We start from the raw sequence: 22,873 nt of genomic DNA on the forward strand, positions 1-22,873 counted from the left end.
GCTGCTTTCAAATACAAAACTTGCACAAATAGGAAAAAACAAGATAAAAGACTGGGAGCCGTGGAAAGCAGTCCTGTATGACTAACTACCCTGAGCTTGAGATGTTGAGGCAAGGTTTCCTCTCCCTTACTTTGCAGTTGGATTCCCCATCAAGACTGGCTGTAGTCACGTAACAGGTTCCGTCGCCAGTGCAGGATGACAGAAGAATGAGATCACAGGGGAAGGTTTCATCTGCCTGTACTTCTACTACATCACCGACCTAGCAGAGAGAGAAAAAGAAATACAAATATTCTTAATTCCAAACAAAGCATTCATTATACCTCAAACTGCAGCCTTAACAGTAGCAGGAGACCCCTCCTGCTCTTAGGGAGTGTCTCAGCATCGCACGCCATGGGAAAGATGATGAAAAGAACATTATTCAACATTCAGAATCCTCTGCAAGGTCACAAGAACTGACCGATGCTGTCAGATTACCTTATTAGTGAACTTTACTTTCAAAGAAACCATTTCAGTACCCTGGGAGCAGTCTACTCTCTGATGTTTTTTGGCACCGCTGTTCGATAAGACAATGACCACTGTCAGTTCATGAATCAATCCTGAAAATCTGCGTGTCTCGACCTGAGCACTTCCTGAACACTGGGCAGCCACTGTCCTACTCCGCATCGTGCGTATTTCAACATGCTTTTCTTTGCCTGTGCTAACACCAGCTGTTACTGTTGGGTGCCAGGCCCTTCTTCAGTGCTCGGAAAAACTTAGCCAGCTGGAGAGGCATCTACTTTTCCCATAACATTTGACAAAGAAATAATTTTCAAACAGGTCGCTTTCCAATCATTCATCCTGCAGTCAGAACACTCCATTAATACAGCCACAGGAAATGCTTTCCTCTCAGCAAGTACCCAAAGCTCAAGTAGAGGCAAACCATGAGAAGAAATCAGGAACCATTTCTAGTGCACATAATTTAAAATGTAGGGAATAAGTCGTAATGGTTAAAAGGTAGAACTTTTTCTTTTCTTTTTAAGATTTCATTTATTTATTGAACAGACAGAGATCATAAGCAGGAAAGCAGAGAGAGAGGGGGAAGCAGGCTCCCTGCTGAACAGAGAGCCCGATGGGGGGCTCGATCCCAGGACCCTGGGATCATGATCTGAGCCAAAGGCAGAGGCCTTAACCCACTGAGCCACCCAGGCGCCCCCGGTGGAACCCACTGAGCCACCCAGGCGCCCCCGGTGGAACTTTTTCTTAAAGATGTTACTTATTTATGTATTTGAGAGCGGGAGAGCGTGCAGGGGGCGGAGCAGAGGGAGAGGGACACACAGATTCCGTGCTCAGCACGAGCCCCATGTGGGGCTCGATCTCCTGACCCTGAGATCATGACTTGAGCCGAAATCAAGAGTCAGACACTCAACCCACTGAGCCACCCAGGCGCCCTACAAAGTAGGACTCTGTAACCTGACTTTGTGGCCCAGCTCCACCACGTCACCACATGAGCTCAGGTGAGTGCCTCAGGTGATGAGAACTCGCTCGCCGGACTGGTTTGAGCCTGAAAGGACGACCCAGGTGAAACAGTTCGCCGAGGACCCGGCCCAGATTCACCACTTGATACTTCGCACACATACACGGCCACTACTTTACTCCCAACCTCTCAAGAGTCCTGACAGTTTTGGGGAAGGACATAAGAAATCATCTAGAGTTCAGGGCCTCCCAAACTTTTTCATCCTGTGCCAGAGAAAATTTTGTGCAGCACCTCAGATGAAGGGAGGAAGCTGCTTGTGGCAGAAGACAACCCACCCCGGTGTGACCAGGGGTCCCGTACCTAGCACACGAACCTGGCCACACCGGTCCTGAAACGCTGGATTAATGACACACACCTGCCTCCTATTTGCTACATGATTTGGCAGAGAGAGATGTGGATTTCAAGACCTATTCGGGAACAATTTTATTTTCTTGCCAATCTTAATCAGCAGCCAATAGCAATAGCATCATTAACGGAACTAATTTGTAAATAATATTTTGTTGGATCTTTCCTTTCTCACTTACATAAACACTTGTGTTGCTTGCATAAAACCACAACCTATGATTAAATCCATAGAAGAGAAATAACAATCAAAATCCTCAATCATCTTAAAAGAAGGAAACGCTCCTTCAAGGATGGAAGATGATTCTTAGGCAGCAACACATAAAAACCACAAAGAGACGATCTTTTCTACAGCACGTATGTTTTGCTCAGATATGAACTGGGAAGGTTCTGTACCTTGAGCGCAAGTTGAGGCTGGTGACATGGCCACAGGGCAGACCTTAGAGGGCAGGCAGGCCAGGCTCAGGGTTCAAGCCTTACCCTAAGACAAGGGTGGGGGAGAGGTGGGAAGGGCCTTTCTTTAAAAAATAATTTATTTTTTTTATATCTTTTCAGCGTAACACTATTCAATGTTTTTGCACCACACCCAGTGCTCCATGCAGTCCGTGCCCTCCCTAATACCCACCACCTGGTTCCCCCAACCTCCCACCCCCCGCCCCTTCAAGACCCTCAGATTGTTTTTCAGAGTCCATAGTCTCTCATGGTCACCTCCCCTGCCAATTTCCCTCAACTGGGAAGGGCTTTTTTAAAGAAAGGGAACAACAGGGTACACGGGAGCATTCACCGGCGGCTCTGTTTCCATTTAGCAAAGTTAAAAGCAGCAAAAGAACATCACCATCCCTCATGATAAATATTAGAAAACGCCAGATCATCTACAAAATTATGTGTTTTTTTAGTTCATCAGAAAGCTGAGGTTGCGAGGCAACCAAGTGAACTGAATTTCAAAGGGCGAAAAGTCCTTCCGCGGAGAGACAGGAGAAGCGAACTGCTTCACAACTGACAAGGCACAGGAGCAAGCGATGACTGCCATAAAAGGGCAGAAGAAGAAAACAAGTGGATTTTTGAACCGATTCTTAAAGGCTTGGTAGGAGCTAATGTGACAGTCTGAAATCTGTAAACCTGAGAGAAAAGAGGGGCTCGTAACCACTGGCATGGGTTGCAACATAGATGTGAGAGATGCCATAATCCTGGACCCCCCTCTCTCTTGAGGCAAAACCCATCTATGTCCGGGAGAAAGGCAAGAAAAGCCCTCCCCGGCTGGTCTCAGGAAAACGTCACCACTGCTAGAGGAGACAAAGAATCAACACCCTCTGCTGCTGGGGATGGAACAGAAAACCCATGGCTACCGGGGCGCCAGCCTGGGAAGTTCAACTGCCATTGGAAGGGAGGTGGCAGTTCTGAGACAAGGTATTCAGAGTGAGGCAAAGGTGCGTGCACCCTGCTTAATGCTGAGACTCCAGCAGGAGGACCAAGGAATCACTCTGTTTGGGGGACACCTGGGTGGCTCAGTTGCTAAGCATCTGCCTTCAGCTCAGGTCATGATGTCAGGGTCCTGGGATCAAGCCTCACATCGGACTCAGTTCGAAGCCTGCTTCTCTCTCTCCCCCACTCCCCCTGCCTGTGTTCCCTCTCTCACTGTGTCTCTATTAAATAAATAAATAAAAATCCTTTTTAAAAAAGATTTTTATTTATTTATTTGACAGACAGAGATCACAAGTAGGCAGAGAGGCAGGCAGAGAGAGAGAGGAGGAAGCAGGCTTCCCGCTGAGCAGAGAGTCCAATACGGGACTCAATCCCAGGACCCTGAGATCATGACCTGAGCCGAAGGCAGAGGCTTAACCCACTGAGCCACCCAGGTGCCCCAATAAATAAAATCTTTAAAAAAAAAAAAAAGAAAGAAATTACTCTGTTCCTCCCAGGAGACTTGCAATAAGAATAATAATAAGAAACAGCAATCTACCTCTCCTCCTGGGGGCGAGGAACAGGAATACTGAGCAAGGCCCTCTGCCCCCCCCCACCCCCGCCCTACACCAAGCACTCCCAGAACTGGAATTTCCAGTGGGGCACTGAAAGCCGCTATGGCCACAACAAACACCGAAGCCAGCTCGACTCCCCATTAGCCTGACTGAACCTACACATTCATGGGCTGACAGGAGATGTGTGCCCGTTGCAGACCAGAAATACTGTTTACCTTGGTCTCTAGCATTGTTTTGCATACAATGTCCAAAATTCAATTAAAATAAAAAAACCACAAGACCAAAATGACCTAACATCAAGATATAAAGGAGTCAGCACAGGACCCGTCCCGGAAATGTTTTGAGATTTTGGATTATGAAACAGGCATGTAAAAATAAAAATAACTATGATTAAGATATTAAAGTATTTTGTGGAAAAGGCAGACACCATACATGTGCACATGAAGAATTTGGGCAGAGGGGCGCCTGGCTGGCTCGGCGGGTTAAGGCCTCTGCCTTCGGCTCAGGTCATGATCCCAGGGTGCTGGGATCGAGCCCCGCATCAGGCTCTTTGCTTGGCAGGGAGCCTGCTTCCTCCTCTCTCTGCCTGCCTCTCTGCCTACTTGTGATTTCTGTCAAATAAGTAAATAAAAATTAAAAAAAAAAGAATTTGGGCAGAGATGAAAACTATAAGAAAAGGCAAAAGGGAAAGTTAGAAAAGAAAAAAAGACGTCCTTCCATGGACTTACCAGCAGACTGGATACAAAAAAGGCAATAATCAGAAAACCTGAAGAAACTCTTCCAGTGTTGCCAACACCAAAACGTATACTCTCTTCCTTACAAAGAGCAACGCTTTTACCTTGAATTCCTCAAGTCCTCTTTGTCAGCTCTCTTTTCTATGTTCTAGAATTCGATTCAGTCCCATGGCTCCATGTGCCATCTACATGTTGATGAAATCCAATTTCCATCGCCAGTTCAACCATCTCGAAGCTCCAGGCTTGACAATTCCATCCGCAGGTCTAACAGGTATCTCCAAATGAACGCGGCTAACATGGAATTTCTGATTGCCCCTTTCACTCCTGCATCTATCACCAAACCTGTTTTTCTCCCAGCCTTCTCCCTCTTAATTACCAGCATTTTGTTTCATAGCTCTCTTTAATTCACTCAGTTGCTCAGGCCAAAACCAAGAAGGCTATCTTTATCTTTTTTCCTCTTTCTCTCCCTCCCTGCTCCCAGTACAACACATCGAGCCCTGATGAGTATACCTCCAAAACATATCCTGAATATATCCATTTGGCTTAATCCTAAGACAGGTGAGACAAAGTTGTGGTTCTGGGCGCAACTCATGATCCAAACTTGTTTCAAATCCCAGGTCCTCCACTTACTCGTCATGGACAAGTTTCTTAATTTTCCTGTGCCTCAGTTTTACCCCCTCTGCCTTCCGCTTGGGTCATGATCTCAGGGTCCTGGGATCGAGCCCCGCATCGGGCTCTCTGCTCAGCGAGGAGCCTGCTTGCCATCCCCAACCCTCCTGCCTCTCTGCCTGCTTGTGATCTCTGTCAAATAAATAAATAAATAAAATCTTTAAAAAAAAAAATAGATAAGTTAATATAATGGGAAAGGCAATGCCTGGCATATTTATGTTATATATAAATGTTAACTACTATTTTTATTGTCAGCTCTACTACTGTCATCCTAATATAGGTTCTTATCCTCTCCGGCAAGTCGCTCCCTGGCTTTGAAACCCTTCAAAAAATTTCCACTGTACTGAGGGTACACACCAAGTTACTCTCTTATTCAACAATAGTCTACCCACTTCCCCAGGCAAGCAATCAAACATTTAGATACTTTTAGTTTATAGGCATTTCTTGCCACCCACAAATATTCCAGAATGGGCCGAATCAAACAGCATTTCACACAATAGCATCAACTGATTTAATTAAGATTGTACCTGGTTGAGATCAGCCTCAAAGGTAAAGAAGCCTGATGAACAAAAGGTGGAAGATGGGGGGGTGTCTTTCTATGTGTGGGGGTGACAGCTAAATCAGAGAGAGGAAACAAGAGAAAGGGACAGATTTGGGAAACATTTACTTGTTTCACAGTTTTACTTAGTGCCCTGGGAGGTACAGATTTAATGCTATAGATCACTTAGGCTGCATTTGGTTCTTATGCTGAACAACCGAGCTGAATTTCTAAGACGGGTTTGGCAATTTCAGATCCTAACCACTCTAGCTGAGGCTCTTCCCCTATGGGATGCAGAAAATGCAGAAAAGAAAAAAGGGTGATAGAAAGACATTCTCTATCAATCTCAGGTAACTCTCCCAGTCTGTAGCTTTTTCCCCATTATTACTAAAAGAAGATGCAAGACAATATACCTATTGCTGTAAGATGGAGAACTTATGTCCAACAATTCCCAGTGTTTAGGAAATAATTCAGCACTGATTAATACTTGATAAAAGTACAGGGAGGAAAGTATCATTTTTAATGAATCCCTATCACAACCCTGAAATCATTCTGGAATGGTATTTTCACCTGCCCTCTTCTCTTTCTGTTCTACCCATCTTCTTCCTATTTTGGAGAATCTGATTTCTGTTACCTTACACATTTTAATCCATATTCACGCAGAAATAGTCTTTTAAAAATAATATCTTGGGGGCGCCTGGGTGGCTCAGTGGGTTAAGCCACTGCCTTCGACTTAGGTCATGATCTCAGGGTCCTGGGATAGAGCCCCACATCGGGCTCTTTGCTCAGCAGGGAGCCTGCTTCCTCCTCTCTCTCTGCCTGCCTCTCTGCCTACTTGTGATCTCTGTCTGTCAAATAAATAAATAAAATCTTTAAAAATAATAATATCTTAGAAGATCAATAAAATCAACACGCCCTTAGACTAAGAAAAAAATGACAGCCTCAAATAGCTAAAAAAAGACATTACATCTGATGCCATAGAAATAAAAAGGATTATAAGAGACTCCTATAAAGAACTGTATGCCAACAAGTAGGATAACTTCGAAAAAATGGATAAATACCTAGAAACATACAGCCTGCCAACATTGAATCACGAAGATATAAAAAATCTGAACAGACCCAAAGCTAGTGAGATTGAAGCGGGAGTTGAAAACTTCCCCAAAAAGAAAACCCAGGGCTAAATGACCTCATAGGAGAATTATGCCAGACATTTAAAGAATAACACCAATTCTTCTCAAGCTCTTCTGAAGACTCCAAGAGGAAGGAGCACTCCCAAACTTGTTCTATTAAGGCCTGAATTACTGATACCATTTTACCAGGAAAAGACAGTGTAAAAGAAAGACTACAGACCAGTGTCTTCAATGAATACGGATGAAAAAAGTCCTGAACAAATACTACCCAACCAAATCCAACAGCCCATTAACAATGATCACCCACCATGACCAAATGGGATATATCCTTGGGAATGAAAGGATATACACAAAAATCAATCGGTGTAATGCAACACATAACAACAGACAAAAGCTAGATAATCATCTCAATCAAAGCAGAAAAAGCATTTGGCATAATTCAATACTCTTTCATGATAAAAACAATGAACTACAAAGAGAGGGGGAAAAAAAATGACCTCAACATAATAAAAGCCATATATGAAAAGCCCACAGCTAATATCAGACTCAGTGAGGAAAGAGTGAAAGCTTTTCCTCTAGTATCAGGAACAATGCAAGGACATCCACTCCCAGCATGGCTATTCAATATTATACTGATGTTCTAGCCAGAGCAATTACACCAAACCAAAAAAAAGGCACACAAGTTGGACAAGCACTAAAATTATTCTGGTTTGCAGATGACATAATATTATACATAAAAAACTCTAGATTCCGCACACACAAAAACCTGTTAGAATTAATATATGAATTACACAGAGCTGCAGGATATAAAACCAACACTCAAAATCAGTTGAATTTTATACAGAAATGAGGAGACTGAATTTTTATTGCATTTTATATAGAAATGCAACTGATTTTGAGTGTTGGTTTGAGTGTTGGTTTTATATCCTAACAAGGATCAATCCAAAAAGGAAATTAAAAAGGGAAACTCTTTTTACAATAGCATCAGAAAAGAAAAAATACTTAGGAATAAACTTAACCAGGGGCGCCTGGGTGGCTCAGTGGGTTAAGCCGATGCCTTCGGCTTGGGTCATGATCTCAGGGTCCTGGGATCGAGTCCCGCATCCGGCTCTCTGCTCGGAGGGAGCCTGCTTCCCTCTCTCTCTCTCTGCCTGCCTCTCTGTCAAATGGATAAATAAAATCTTTAAAAAAAAAAAAAAGGAATAAACTTAACCAAAGAAGTTAAAGACTTGCACATTGAAAGCTACAAAGCATTGCTAAAAGAAAGCAAAGATAATAAAAATAAAAGGAAAGCCATTTCATGTTCATGAGCTGCAAGACTTCAGACTGCTTAAATGCCTATACCATTCCAGCAATCTGCAAACTCAATGGAATTCCTACCAATATGTAAATGACATTTTTTGCAGACATAGAAAAAAATTCTTATAATTTATATGGAATCTCAAGGACTCCAAACAGCCAAAATGATCTTGAAAATAACAAACTTGGGGAGTCTTCCCAGTCCCAGATTTCAAAACATACTACTAAGCAACAGTAATTAGGATGGTATGGTACTTGCATAAAGATGAATATATAGACCAATGAAGAGACAGCCCATAAATAAACCTTGCATGTATGGCCAAATGATGTTTTCTTTCTTTCTTTCTTTCTTTTTTAAAGATTTTACTTATTTATTTGACAGACAGAGATCACAAGTAGACAGAGAGGCAGGCGGGGTGGGGGAGCAGGCTCCCTGCTGAACAGAGAGCCCAATGTGAGGCTCGATCCCAGGACCCCGGGATCACGACCTGAGCCTAAGGCAGAGGCTTTAACCCACTGAGCCATCCAGGTGCCCCACCAAATGATTTTCAACAAGGGTGTCAAGGCTATGCAATAGGGAAATGATAGTCTCTTCAACAAATGGTGTTGGGAAAGTTGGATAGCCACATGCAAATAATGAGGTTTGACTCTTATCTTACGTCACATACAAAAATTACTCAAAATGAATTAAAGACCTAATTATAAAGGGCAAGTGAGTTGCTTAGTTGGTTAAATGTGTGCTTTTGGCTCAGGTCATGATCTTGGGGTCCTGGGATCGAGCCCATGCTGGGCTCCCTGCTTAGCAAGGGAGGCTGCTTCTCCCTCTCCTTCTGCTCATGCTATCTCTCTCTCAAATATATAAACAGAATTGTAGAAAAATAAAAAGACCTAAACTTTTTAGACTCCTGGAAGAACATCAGGGAAAAGCTTCAGGATGTTGGAGTCAATAAAAATTTCCTGGACATATACCAAAGTACAGGAAAAAAAAAATCAACATTAGAAACGGGAATATATCTGGGTGCCTGTGTGGCTCAGTCAGTGAACTGTCCATCCAACTCTCGATGTTGGTTCAGGTCTTGACTTCAGAGTTGTAAGCTCAGGCCCTGTGTTGGGCTCCACACCGGGTGTGCAGCTTACTTAAAAAAAAAAAAAAAGAAAGAAAGAAAAAGAGAAAGAAATGGGAATATATCAAACTTAAAATTTTGCATCAAAGGAAATAATCAACAGAATGAAAAGGTAACCTAAGGAATGGGAGAAAATACTTGCCAATCATATATCTGATAAGGAGTTAATGTCCAGAATATACAAGAGAACTCTACAACTCAACAACAAATTAAAAAATGGGTAAAGGATCCAAATAGACATTTCTCCAAGTATGATACACAAATGGCCAAAAAGCACATGAAAAGATGTTCCACATCTCTAATCATTTCAGAAATCCAAGTCAAAGCCACGATGAGATACTTTAAACCCATTAGGACGGCCACCATCAAAAGAACAGAAACTAACAAGCCCTAGAGAAGCGGTGGAGAAGTTGAAACCCTTGTACACTCTAAGTGCAAAGATAAAATGACATATCCATTTTGGAAAAGAGTATGCAGGATTCTTGAAAAATCAAAAACAGAATTACCGTATGATTAAGAAATTTTATTTCTGGGTATATATCTAATGTAATTTAAAGCAGGATCTCAAAGAGTTATTTGTACACCTTTGTTTGTCACAGCATCATTTACATTCTGAAGAGGTGGAAGCAATCCAAATGTCCATCAACAGATGAACTGATAAAGAAAAGGGAGTGTACGCACAAAACGGAATATAATGTAGTCTTAAGAGGGGACTTCCTGTCACATGCTACAACATGGATGAACCCTGAAGACATTATGCTAAGTGAAATAAGCCAGGCACAAAAGGATAAATGCTGTATGATTCCATTCGTAGGAAGTATTTCTCAAAAGTAGTCGGTCATAGAAATAGGAAATAGAAAGGTGTTTACCAAGGGCTGGGGGACAGGGGGAGCTCATGTTTAATGGGTATAAAGTTTTAGTGTTACACAATGAAAAGATTCCAGAGATTTGTTGTACAATGTGAATATACTTATTAACACTACTGGACTATACACTAAAAATGGTTAGTTAAGATGAGGGGGATGCCTGGCTGGCTTAGTTGGTGGAGCATGTGACACCTGATCTTGGGGTTGTGAGTTCGAGTCCCACAATGGGTGCAGAGATTTCTTAAAACAATAAAATCTTAGGGGCGCCTAGGTGGCTCAGTCGGTTAAACCTCTGACTTGTAGCTCAGGTCATGATCTCATGCCTGCCGGGATGGAGCCCTGTGCTGTTGGGCTCCATGCTCAGCAGGGAGTCTCCTTTAAGATTCTCCCCCTCTGCTCCTCCCTAACTCCCCCACAAATAACTAAATCCTTACAAAAAAATAAAACAAAAAAATGGTTAAGATGGTTAAGATGGGTTCTCTTGGGGGCTTACTTTCAAGATGACCAAGAAAAGAAGGAAAAATGGTTGTGTCACAAAGGGCCGTAGCCATGTGCGGCCTATTCAGGGTACCAACTGCGTAGCTGTGGGCCGAAGTCAAGGCCATTGGGAAGTTTGTTATTCGGACCACAATACAGAACACCGCCATCAGGGGCATTCCCAAAGCAAGTAGGTCTGCTAGACCTATGTCTGTTCCAAGCTGTCTGTGAGACTACGTTACTGCCCAAGCTGTGCTGTTCCCAGCAGGCTATTCCAGAATCTCTCCTGAAGCACGGAAGGACCCGACACCCTCACCAATTTAGACCCGTGGGTGTTACCTCACCACCCCCACCAAAGCCCACGTTAAGGAGCTAAGCAATGAAGAAAAACTGTTCTCCGAAAAAAAAATAAAAATAAAATGGAGATCATACTTTAAAAAAAAATGGTTAAGAGGCTCAATTTAATGTTATATGCTTTTTGATCACAATAACAAATTGAAATTTAAAAAAATAATACTTTGGGACAAAATATTTATAAAAGACATATCTGATAAAAGGCTGTTAACTAAAATATTAAGAAAAACTTTTAGGGGCGCCTGGGTGGCTCAGTGGTTAAAGGCTCAGGGTCCTGGATCGAGCCCCGCATCGGGCTCTCTGCTCAGCAGGGAGCCTGCTTCCCCCTCTTTCTCTCTGCCTACCTGTGATCTCTGTCTGTCAAATAAATAAACTAAACCTTTAAAAAAAAAAAAAAGAAAAACTTTTAAAACTCAACAATAAGAAAATGAGCACTCTGATTCAACAATGGGTACAGACTTGACTAGACAACCTCATGAAAGAAGATATTCAGATATCAAGGACGCATATGACGAGATGATGAACACCGTTATGTCATTCGGGAAATGCAAATTAAAACAAAAATGGGATACCACTACAAACCTATTAGAATTGCCAAAACCCAAAACACTGACAACAAATGTTGGCCAGGATGTGGAGAACAGGGAACTCCCATTGGGTGCCAATGGGAATGCAAAATGAAAAGCCTCTTTGGAGATAGCTTGGCAGCTTCTTACAAAATTAAACACGCTTTTACCAAACAATCTAATAAGCACACTCCTTGATATTTACCCAAATAAATTAAAATCTTATGTCCATGCAAGAACTCGAATATGGGGCACTTGGGTGCCTCAGTGGGTTAAGCCTCTGCCTTCGGCTCAGGTCATGATCTCAGGGTCCTGGGATCGGGCTCTCTGCACGGCAGGGAACCTGCTTCCTTCCGCCTCTCTGCCTGCCTCTATGCCTATTTGTGATCTCTCTGTCAAATAAATAAATAAAATTTTAAAAACATACTTAAAAAAAAAAAAGAACTCACATATACATGTTTATAGCAGCCTTGTCCATGATTGCCACAACCTGGAAGCAACCAAGATGTCTCTCAGAAAGTGAATGGAGGGGCACCAGCATGGCTCAGTGGGTTGAAGCCTCTGCCTTCTGCTTGGGTCGTGATCTCAGGGTCCTGGGATCGAGCCCCGCATCGGGCTCTCTGCTCAGCAGGGAGCCTGCTTCCTCCTCTCTCTCTCTGCCTGCCTCTCTGCCTACTTGTCATCTCTGTCAAATAAATAAATAAAATATTTTTTAAAAAAAGTAAACGGGGGCGCCTGGGTAGCTCAGTGGGTTAAAGCCTCTGCCTTTGGCTCAGGTCATGGTCCCAGGGTCCTGGGATTGAGCCCCAAATGAGGCTCTCTGCTCAGCGGGGAGCCTGCTTCCTCCTCTCTCTCGGCCTGCCTCTCTGCTGACTTCTGATCTCTGTCAAATAAATAAATAAAATCTAAAAAAAAAAGGGAACGGATATATAAACTGTTCCACCTAGACAATGGATTATTAAGTGCCAACAAGAAATGAGACATTGAGATATGAAAAGACATGGCATAATAAACTTAAATGCGTATTGTTAAGTTGAAGAAGCCAATCTGGGGCGCCTGGGTGGCTCAGCTGGTTGGGCAACTGCCTTTGGCTCTGGTCATGATCGATCAAGCCCAACATCGGGCTCCCTCCTCAGTGGGGAGTCTGCTTCTCCCTCTGACCCACTCCTCTCTTATTTTCTCTCTCTCCCCCCCCATAAATGAATGAATGAATGAATGAATCTAAAAAAAAAAAAAAAGGCCAATCTGAAAAGGCTACATACTATCATACCATACATGATTCTAACAGTATAATATTACGGAAAAGCAAAACTATCGAGTAAAAAGATTAGTGGTGACCTGGGGTTGCCAGGACGAAGGGATGACGAGACAAAGCATATATAAAGGATGTTTAGAGCAGTGAAGCGATTCTACCTGATACTAGTGAATCCTTGTCATTAGACATTTGTGTAACGCCACTGAATTTGGAACAAGACTGAACCCTAATGAAAACTTACGGACATTGGGTAATAATGATGTCCCAGTGTAGGTTCATGGATTGCAACAAAAATACCACTATGGAACACTGAGGGAAGTTGTACATACATGGGAAAGGGGGGGTATATGTGAAATCTGTACTTTCCTCAATTTTGCTGTGAACACAAAACGGCTCTAAAAAAGTAAAGTATATTATTAATTAAAATATTATCTGTTGGGAACAAAAAAGATTATTTGATGTGGAGAGGTCTAAAATCTTATTGACAGGGATCTTATTAGGTAATAATCAACAATGATTAATTTGGATTCAAAAAGAACTTGGGGGCACCTGGGTGGCTTAGTGGATTAATGCCTCTTCCTTGGGCTCAGGTCATGATCCCAGGATTCTGGGATCGAGCCCTGCACCGGGCTCTCTGCTCCGTGGGGAGCCTGCTTCCCCCACCCCTCCTGCTTCCCTCTCTGCCTCCTTGTGATCTCTGTCAAATAAATAAAATCTTTAAAAAATAAAATAAATAAAAAAGAACTTGGCTGGTAGTAAAAGATGATACTATCTTGGCATTCTCTTACATTGCCGGTGGAATGTAAAATGGCACAGCTGCTGTGGAAAACAACTTGGTGGTTCATGAAAAAGTTGAACACAGAACTACCATATCATGTAGTGATTCTACCAAGTATATACTGCAAAGATCTGAAAATAGGTGATCAAACAAAAACTTGACCGTGAATATTCATATCAGCAATGTTCCTAAAAGCCAACAGGTGGAAAACCCCCCAAATGTCCATCAACTGATGAATGGATAAAGCAAAGGTGGTGTAACCGTACGAAGGGATATTTAGCCATAAAAAGCAGGATTTACTAATATATGCTACAGTAAGAAGAGACCTTGAGAACATTGCAGTAAGTGAGAGAAGGCAGACACAAAAGGCCACACAGTGTTGGATTCCATTTATATGAAATAATCTAGAATAGGTAAATCCATAGAGACAGAAAGAGGATTAGTGGTTGCCAGGGCCTGGGGGAGGGAGGGATGTGGTATGACGACTTAACGTCCATGGGGGTTACCTTCTGGAGTGATGAAAATGTTCTGGAACTCAAAAGTGTTGACGGTTGCATAACAACACGAATATACTCAATTGTATATTCTAAAATGCTGTGTTTTACCACAATTTAAAAAATCGAACTGGGGCACCTGGGTGGCTCAGTGGGTTAAGCCGCTGCCTTCGGCTCAGGTCATGATCTCAGGGTCCTGGGATCGAGGCCCGCATCGGGCTCTCTGCTCAGCAGGGAGCCTGCTTCCCTCTCTCTCTCTCTGCCTGCCTCTCCATCTACTTGTCATTTCTCTCTGTCAAATAAATAAATAAAATCTTAAAAAAAAAAAAAAAAATCGAACTACAAAAATACCTTGATTTTTTCACTCTCTTTTCTCACACGTTTTGCATTTTCAATAATGTAAACAGTGCTCTTGTTGACTTCATTGTCAGCTCTGTGTCTTAGCCAATCCTCATATCCCTAGAATAAAAATAACTACAGTCAAGCTCACATAATGCAGTGCAGTTAATAAATTTCTATAGCCCCCTCTATGAATCACCAGCAGATATTTAGACTGATAGTATTAATCTCAACTCACAGTGCTAAAGAGACAACATTGTTCATTTTTACAGCAAAAACTAAGATATGCTTTCAAAATACCCCTTAGGCAAATAGCTTTACTGCTGAAAGGTTTCTCCATTCTCCAGAGAAGTATCAATGGAAACACGGGCATCAGAACCTTAATATTCTTCAAATGTGAAAGGCTATGATCTACTCTTCTAATTCTACTCTTGAAATTCAAGTTAATGTTAATTTATCTACCTTTTAATGTGACCATTTTTTTCCCCTGGGTTTTATTTTCTAGCTCTAATCACTTAAATCTATTCTTCTGTAGTAGACTGTTGGGAGTGATCATTGCTGAGGAAATCTAATTCCTCCCCAGGGACAGAGAATTGAAAAGGCAAGTTAGGGTTATTTTTGACACAGAATCCACGACAAGTTTTGGAAGTCAACAGTTAAACTTTTCCACTGGTAGTAAAGGAAACCATAAATTGGTGTTCATTTTTTAGAGTTAAAAGTAATCAGGGAAAGGTCTAATGGCTCATTTTAGTCTGGTTTTCTGTATGAAGTAAATTTAAGCCAAAAGAACTAAGTGAAGAGGATGTTCATTTGTTTGAGCATGACCTCTTCTCCTTTTTTACATCACATTGCTTTTTTCCTTTAGAATAATGTCTGTACCTTTTCAAATGGAACTGTTTGAAAAAAATCTCTTGATCGCCTTCTGCTTTTTTCTCCAATGCTATATTCATGCCTGTTCTGTCCCTCTTTATGACAATGCTAGGCTATCACTTCCTATGGCACTTTCTGTGATGTCAGTGAGGAACGAGAGGCCCTAAGATGAACTAGTATAGAGAGTAAAATGAATCAGTAAGAGCTTTTGTAAGCCATACAGGCTATTCTTGGAACCAGCAATTCTATGATGTTAAAGAAAATAATCCTAACAGCCTAAGGGAAAGAACATTCCAGAAATCTTTATTTAGCAACCAAACACTTGATAAAATATTCTTGCAGTTTCCGGTAGGCAAGATAGAAGACCAGATAACCCCAAGAGGAAAGGTAACCTTGTTCAAAATTCCATTAAACAGACCTTCATTTTTGAAGTTCTTGAGGATAGTTTTTAAAGCTCTTTGGTAAGTTACTGTCTAAAAGTATATCTGCCATCAGTCAGGTCCTCCGGACTGTTCCAATACACGATAAACGTTGCTAACCCACCCTTTACCTCCAGCTTCCCTTTTCCACTTTCAATTTCATGTGGAATTTTTCAAAGGTACTATCATATAAAAGGGTCAAAATACTTCCAAGTCATCAGCATCAGAAACCATGGCAATTGTCAGCGTTGACGAAAAGCGAGAAGAAGTCTCCTCTGCCCACCACCCACTTCAGCTGCATCATGGAAGAAAACAAACACCAAGTACTTGGACTCTTGAGTTCTCTGCTTTAGGTGACAACAACAAAAATTTACCACACTGGGAATTTTTCAGAAAGACAGAACACACTGAAAAACACTTACATACATTAAAAATTCACCTCTCGGGGCACCTGGGTGGCTCAGTGGGCTAAAGCTTCTGCCTTCAGCTCAGGTCATGGTCTCAGAGTCCTAGGATCGAGCCCCGTATCGGGCTCTCTGCTCAGCATGGAGCCTGCTTCCTCCTCCTCTCTCTCTCTCTCTCTCTCTCTGCCTGCCTCTCTGCCTACTTATGATCTCTCTCCCTCTCTCTCTCTCCCTCTCTGTGTCAAATAAATAAATAAAATATATTTTTTAAAACTTTACCTCTCACCTCCTGACTGAGCTGTACCTTCCACCTTCTTTCTTTTAGGGTTACAAACCCACAACACAAATACTAAGGGGGGAAAAAAGGAAATTTAAAGAAGTACCTTATGGTCATTTTAATATGTTTTCCATAGGAATCAAGGATGCTGCCCACTCTACATAAATATGAAAAAGGACCTTTGGCAATGAAATTCAAACCAGATGGGACTGAAATGCAGGCATAATTGTACAAAAGAAATTTACCTGCTTGATGGCTGTAACAGTTATAACAAAGAAGAGTGGGAGTCCACTGGTAACCGGGCTAGTCGGTGTGTCCACTGTGACCTAGGTAAAGAAATTAAATTGAATGTAAAAGGAACATAAGCCATTCGCTCATATACAGGGCTCATGATGCAACCATTTCGGGCAGAAATACAGACAAGATGTATCCTGGTAGCAGGGCCAATGTTAACTTTCATTAAAACAAAAGTGATCCACAGAGCAATTAATGTAAAGAAACAGTTCTAATTCAGGCTTAGGTTTCATTCCAGTTTGGATTAATGCCCTCCACGAAACAGAAGCAGTCATTTACCATCTCTTCATCGAGTACCATTCTTTCAGGCCCTGTGCTATCATCGGCCAGGCTCTAGAGATGCTGCTTTGAGTAAGAGAGAGAAACGTCCCTGCCCTCGTAGAGCTGGCAGCTTATAGGAAAACAGGAAAACCGTCAACCAAGTGAACCACTGAAATCTAGAGAGTAAAGCAGAGTTAACTGCACGAAGGCCAGGCTTCCAGGCAGGCACAGAGGACAGCACAGACAATGTCTCTATGGTAGGAGGGGTGGGGGGGCATGTCTAAAGAAATAAAGGAAGCCAGAGGCAGGAGAGAGTGTGGTGGAAGACGGGGCTGGAGATGGGGACAGAGGCAAGCCCAAGCAGGGCCTCTAGGCTCAAGTTCATTGTTTATCCCACAGTCGGAAGTAACTAGAGCTTTCGGGCAAGGAGCAGTCCCCCGAACAGAACTACATTTCCAAAAGATCATCCTCCTGGATTTGTGGAAGTTCTTTCCATGTCCATTGCTAACCCCCTTGTCCAAGCCATCACTTTGTTCGTGGCCCATGGCAGCAGACTCCCACGTAGGAATGGGGCGCCTGGGTGGCTCAGTCGTTTAAGTGCCTGCCTTCGGCTCAGGTCATAACCCCAGGGTCCTGGCATTGAGCCCTACATCGGGCTCCCTGCTCGGCAGGGAGCCTGCTTCTCCTTCTCCCTCTGCTGACCTGCCTGCTTGTGGTCTCTCGCTCTCTCTAATAAATAAAATATTTTTTTTTTTAAAAAGTACGAATGGCAAGGAATTTCTTGTCAGGGGTGATGAGAGATGACTCTTGTAAGTGTCTGGTGAACATGACTGGGTCGATGTTGTTGTCATTCACTGAAACAACAAATACCGAGAGAGGACCAGATCTGAGGGACAAAGGACCATGGGTTCACTCTGCCCGGGCAACTCACTCTCGTCTCTATCCCCACCCAGGCCGGGCTCTGCCACATGCCTCGAGTTAGAGATACACGCTTTTATGTGGCTGTGAGACTTCATGCACAGACTGAGATATCCATCTGGCATTCTTCACCAGGTTAACTTGCTCTAATCTTTCAAGGCTTAAATTCAGGTATCATCTACTCTTTGAAGTCTTCTTAAGCTCCTCTTGGCTAGAAAGACCTATGAACTCCCACTGTACCCCCATAGCATGTTGCTCATGCGAGTTTTATGACTTGTATTGCATGAAATTAAATGGATAGGGGCGCCTGGGTAGCTCATTGGGTTAAGCCTCTGCCTTCGGCTCAAGTCATGATCTCGGGGACCTGGGATCGAGCCCCACATCGGGCTCTCTGCTCGGCGGGGAACCTGCTTCCCTCTCTCTGCCTGCTTCTCTGCCTACTTGTGATCTCTCTGTGTCCAATAAATAAATAAAATTTAAAAAAAAAGAAATTAAATGGACATATGAGTGTAACATACATTTCTTAAGGACAGAAAAGCCATGTCTTGATCTTCATTGCATCTGCTATAATCTTTGTTATCTGGAAAACCCCAAGGCACACAGTAGGTGGTTGGTATACATTCACTGAACCAAACTGAACCATGCTGCACACGACGAAGAATGACTTTCCTGGGCATAATTCTGTATGGTTTATTTTATGCTGTTTGTAAGGTATCTTACCATGGATCTAGAGTAGCTCCTTTTCAAATGCCCCATCATTTGAGACTGAATAGCTCCTTCCCATATCACAACCCAGATTGGTTTTAAGTAGCAGGGCTAAATTAAATTACAGTACCATTTACTCAAAGCCTCAAAGTGGATAAACAGAAGCACTTAACATTAACAAGGCATTTGAGCAATTTCTTTGGGATGATGTTTCTGCTTCGTTTTAAAAAATGAAATGCGGGAAAAATATCCTTACTGTAATAAAATTTTCTGGGGGTAATTTTGGTGAAGGAAAACTTGTAATAGCTCATAGTCTTAAAGATGGAAGAGGCAATTAAGATGTCTAAAATTTAAAACACAAAACATTAGCAGAAACATAGAGAAGATCAAATCTATCAGGCTTTCACACGTAAAGTAAATGAATGAGGAAGAGCAAAACTGGTATCAGGAAGAAAAGTGATAAATTTTCAATTAAGCTGAATCTGATGTTTAATGAAGTAAAACTATTTATTTGAACTATTTTAAACTTTAATATATGTCATTGTATTTAATGATACACAATATATGTCCTTCTAGGATGAACAAAGATACAAAGTCTATGAAAGTTTTTAAAGAAAGTAACAAATTCTCAACAGGTTTTTTAGTAAAAATGCTACTTTTGGAAAGATGCAAAATCATATAAATCTTAAACTGTAATATTAATACTTTACAAAGTTTTATTAAAACAGGTCCTGAAACACCTTTTTTAGACACAGAGCATTTTAAAGTTAGAAATGGATTGAAAATTTGTTTGGAGTAATTAAGTTTCTAAAAGGGGAATGGTTGTTTGTGGAACTCTTACCTGCACAAGGAAAATGATGAGAAAATAAAAATTTGCAATTCTTCTAAACTGTTCAAACAGATTCTTTGGGAGGAAATTCCAAAGTGTATACTATATGGGAGGAAGGGGAAAAAAATATTATTAGAAGGAAAACTTGGAAAACTCTAGTAACAACTCATATAGGCCAGATTATCAAAATACTTTGAAAACATGTTAAAACCCACACCTCACACATACAAATAAGCATACACTTAGAGGTACACTATGTAAGAAATGAAGTTTTCATTTGCAGCATCACAGCTGGGTCATCTAGTCCCCAACTTCTACTTTCCCTGACCTGATCTAAATTGTCAGGCGTTCTCAGGTCACTCTATACTTCCTTAATAATACTTGTTACGGTGAATAACTATAGATGTGAGCACTTTTTATTAAAGTTTCTCCCTCAATAGGCAATACGTTTCATAAAGACAGGCTGTTCTTTTGTCTTCTTATTACTTCTCCCCCAACACCTAGCAGACACAAAGACACTCAATAAATTAGTTGGATGAATGAACAAACAAATTAATCCCTCCAGCTCAGCTAACCACTGGAGTCTGATCGCCATCACTGATATAACTCTGTCCCTATCAGCAATGCCGCCCCCCCCCCGCCCTGTACCTCCGAGACAGCTGAGGTGTACTCGTAACCCTGGGTCATGGAGGGCTTTCACTTTAATCAACAACACACCACGCTGGGCTCTGGTTCAATACTAAGTAGTACGTGGGCAGAAGAAAACTCTTGGGCCAACTGTTGAATCACCTAGACTTTCTCACTAATATCTTAAGCTCAAGGACAAAATCATTTAAAAATCCCCATGAGAGGGGCGCCTGGGTGGCTCTGTGGGTTAAAGCCTCTGCCTTCGGTTCAGGTCATGATCCCGGGGTCCTGGGATCCAGCCCTGCATTGGGTTCTCTGCACCACAAGGAACCTGCTTCCTCCTCTCTCTCTGCCTACTTGTGATCTCTGTCAAATTAATAAATATAAATTGGGGCGCCTGGGTGGCTCAGTGGGTTAAAGCCTCTGCCTTCAGCTCAGGTTGTGATCCCAGGGTCCTGGGATCGAGCCCCGCATTGGGCTCTCTGCTCCGCAGGGAGCCTGCTTCCTCCTCTCTCTCTGTCTGCCTCTCTGCCTAGTTTCTCTCTGTCAAATAAATAAAATAAAATAAAAAATTATTTTTTAAAAAAATTAATAAATAAAAACTTAAAAAAAAATCCCCATGAGAAGGTGAATTTTCTAGATATCTTAATGAAGACCAGAAACCAGAAAGAAAGGTTTCTTAACCTAAAAGATCTAAATTTACACTTAAACGATCTCCACCACAAATATGGTGAGAAAATATCCATTAAATTAGGTAAGGTGACTGAAATGCCACAGTTGTAGAGCATGACACAATATATGTGAATTTACTACTAACCTCTCTTATGGGCTCAAGATTCAGGGAATCCCAAGAAAATGAAGATGAATGAAGGCAAACATATTCAGTAAAAGAGCTGCATTACAATCTAACATGCCAACCCAGAAGGTTCTTCGCCTAGGATTCATGGAAGTGCCTCAAGGAAGGTCATTCAAAATGAACTACAAAATTATAGTGAGATAGCACCTCACACCTGTCACGATGGTTAAAACAGAAAACACAAGAAACAATGGGTATTGGTGAGGATGCAGAGAAAGGAACTGTTCCTCTTGCACTGTTGGTGGGAGTGTAAACTGGTGCAGCCACTGCGGAAAACAGTATGGAGGTGCCTCAACAAGTTAACAATAGAGCTACCCTAGGATCCAGTCCTCAAACTACTGGGCATATATCTCCAAGATACAAAACACTAATACAAAGGGATACGTACACCCCTATGTTTTTAGCAGCATTATTTACAATAGCCAAACCATGGAAGCAGCCCAAGTGTGTCCACTGACAGATGAATAGACAAGAGGCAGGGTATATACACGATGGAAAACTACTCAGCCATAAAAAAGGATGAAATCTTGCCAATTACAACACAGATGGTGCTAGAGAGTATAATGCTAAGCAAAATGAGTCAGAGGAAAACAAATATGATTTCACACGTATGTGGGATTTAAGAAACAATACAATGGTTAAAAGAAAGAAAGAGAGAGAGAGAGACAAACCAAGAAACAGACTGTTAATGACAGAGAACAAACTGACTGTTGAGGGGCGGGGGCTGGGGGCGGGGCTGGGTGAAACAGGTGATGACGATTAAGGATGCACCTGTCGTGATGAGCATCAGGTGATGTCTGGAAGTGCTGAATCGCTATACTGCCATCTGGAACTCATAAGACACTGTATGCTAACTCTACTGCAATTTCAAAACTTAATAAGCAACAATGAAAAACGAAGTACAGAACTGTGTGCATTTGCATCATTTGGGGGAAGAGAATCCACGCTTTTTTATCAGGTTCCCAAGGCAGCTTGTGACCAAAAACAAAAGGGGTCAAAACCACTGCTCTAGTCATTTTGAAGCTGATATAGTCCAGGATCAGCACTTAACTGTCCCAATGACTTAAGATCAATTTTCTAAAACAATAAGCAAAACTCCCACAACAGGCTAACAGCTGAGCTTCTGGCTTGTTGACCTTCTGTTCCCTAACTAAGGGGTTTTTAATTAAACAAACAAACATCAGGGACTGTTAGAGTCCTCTGTGGGGTGTTAACACATCAAAAGGGAACATTTTTGTTGTTGTTTCTAGGCCCCCACTGTTTGTTTACCACTGTTTTAACTTATTAGATGAACTGCTTCCTTGGGGAACTCTGGGTATTACCGTTATAGGAAACTGTTGCTATATGCCCTCCTCTTTCCTGTGTCAGGCCAGAAGCTATCACGGGGTCAGGGAACACACCATAAGCCCCTTACCACAGCTGCCTAGAACAATGTTTGGTACAAAGAAGGCACAAGAAATCTTGATCTTAAGTTTGGGCCATTTATTCCACTGCCCATTACCAAGGTGAAGCGGAACTTTCTTTTTTTTTTTTTTTTTGAAGTACCACTCTTTCTCCCATAAATTCAAAAGAGTAAAGGGAGTTACCAGGACACTAGGATTTAGTAACTAGCTAAAAAGGCACCGTCCAGGGAGTCTGAAAAGATTCAAAGAAATGTCCAATAAATTCTACTGAAAATCTGAGTTTTAGAAATGAGGGAGATTGCTAGTGTAATTTTAGGCTTGAAGCTTTAAATTCAAGACAGTCTTTCACATAGGAGTTCTAAATTTAACCTCGGGCATACCTTCAAAGAGTTAGGTGGTGCTCACAGATTCTTAACCCACTGAAGCACCTTCAAGATTAAGGCTCACAATTTTTAAAGAAAAAAAATGTGTAATGGGGAAATATGATGGAAATTAAAGATCCTAGCAGCAAGCAATCAGTGTTCCTTTTGCTACCGAAGGAGATTTCCAAATTTTG

General features: G+C 41.9%; 1 protein-coding gene across 6 annotated transcripts in view; it reads right to left on the reverse strand.

Annotated features, from left to right (window-relative positions):
- Positions 1 to 22,873, reverse strand: part of ATP11C (ATPase phospholipid transporting 11C) — a 182,638-nt gene that overhangs the window by 73,131 nt on the left and 86,634 nt on the right. For all 6 annotated transcript variants that reach the window (XM_059156476.1, XM_059156477.1, XM_059156479.1 and 3 more), the window contains exons 3-6: positions 19,444 to 19,533; positions 16,670 to 16,750; positions 14,467 to 14,574; positions 131 to 259 (exon numbers count right to left, since the gene is read on the reverse strand). In XM_059156476.1, the coding sequence (XP_059012459.1) occupies positions 131 to 259; positions 14,467 to 14,574; positions 16,670 to 16,750; positions 19,444 to 19,533 (408 nt within the window). The remainder of the gene's footprint in view (positions 1 to 130; positions 260 to 14,466; positions 14,575 to 16,669; positions 16,751 to 19,443; positions 19,534 to 22,873) is intronic.

Source organism: Mustela lutreola, chromosome X (genome assembly GCF_030435805.1).
Source record: "Mustela lutreola isolate mMusLut2 chromosome X, mMusLut2.pri, whole genome shotgun sequence".
Lineage (NCBI taxonomy): Eukaryota > Metazoa > Chordata > Mammalia > Carnivora > Mustelidae > Mustela > Mustela lutreola.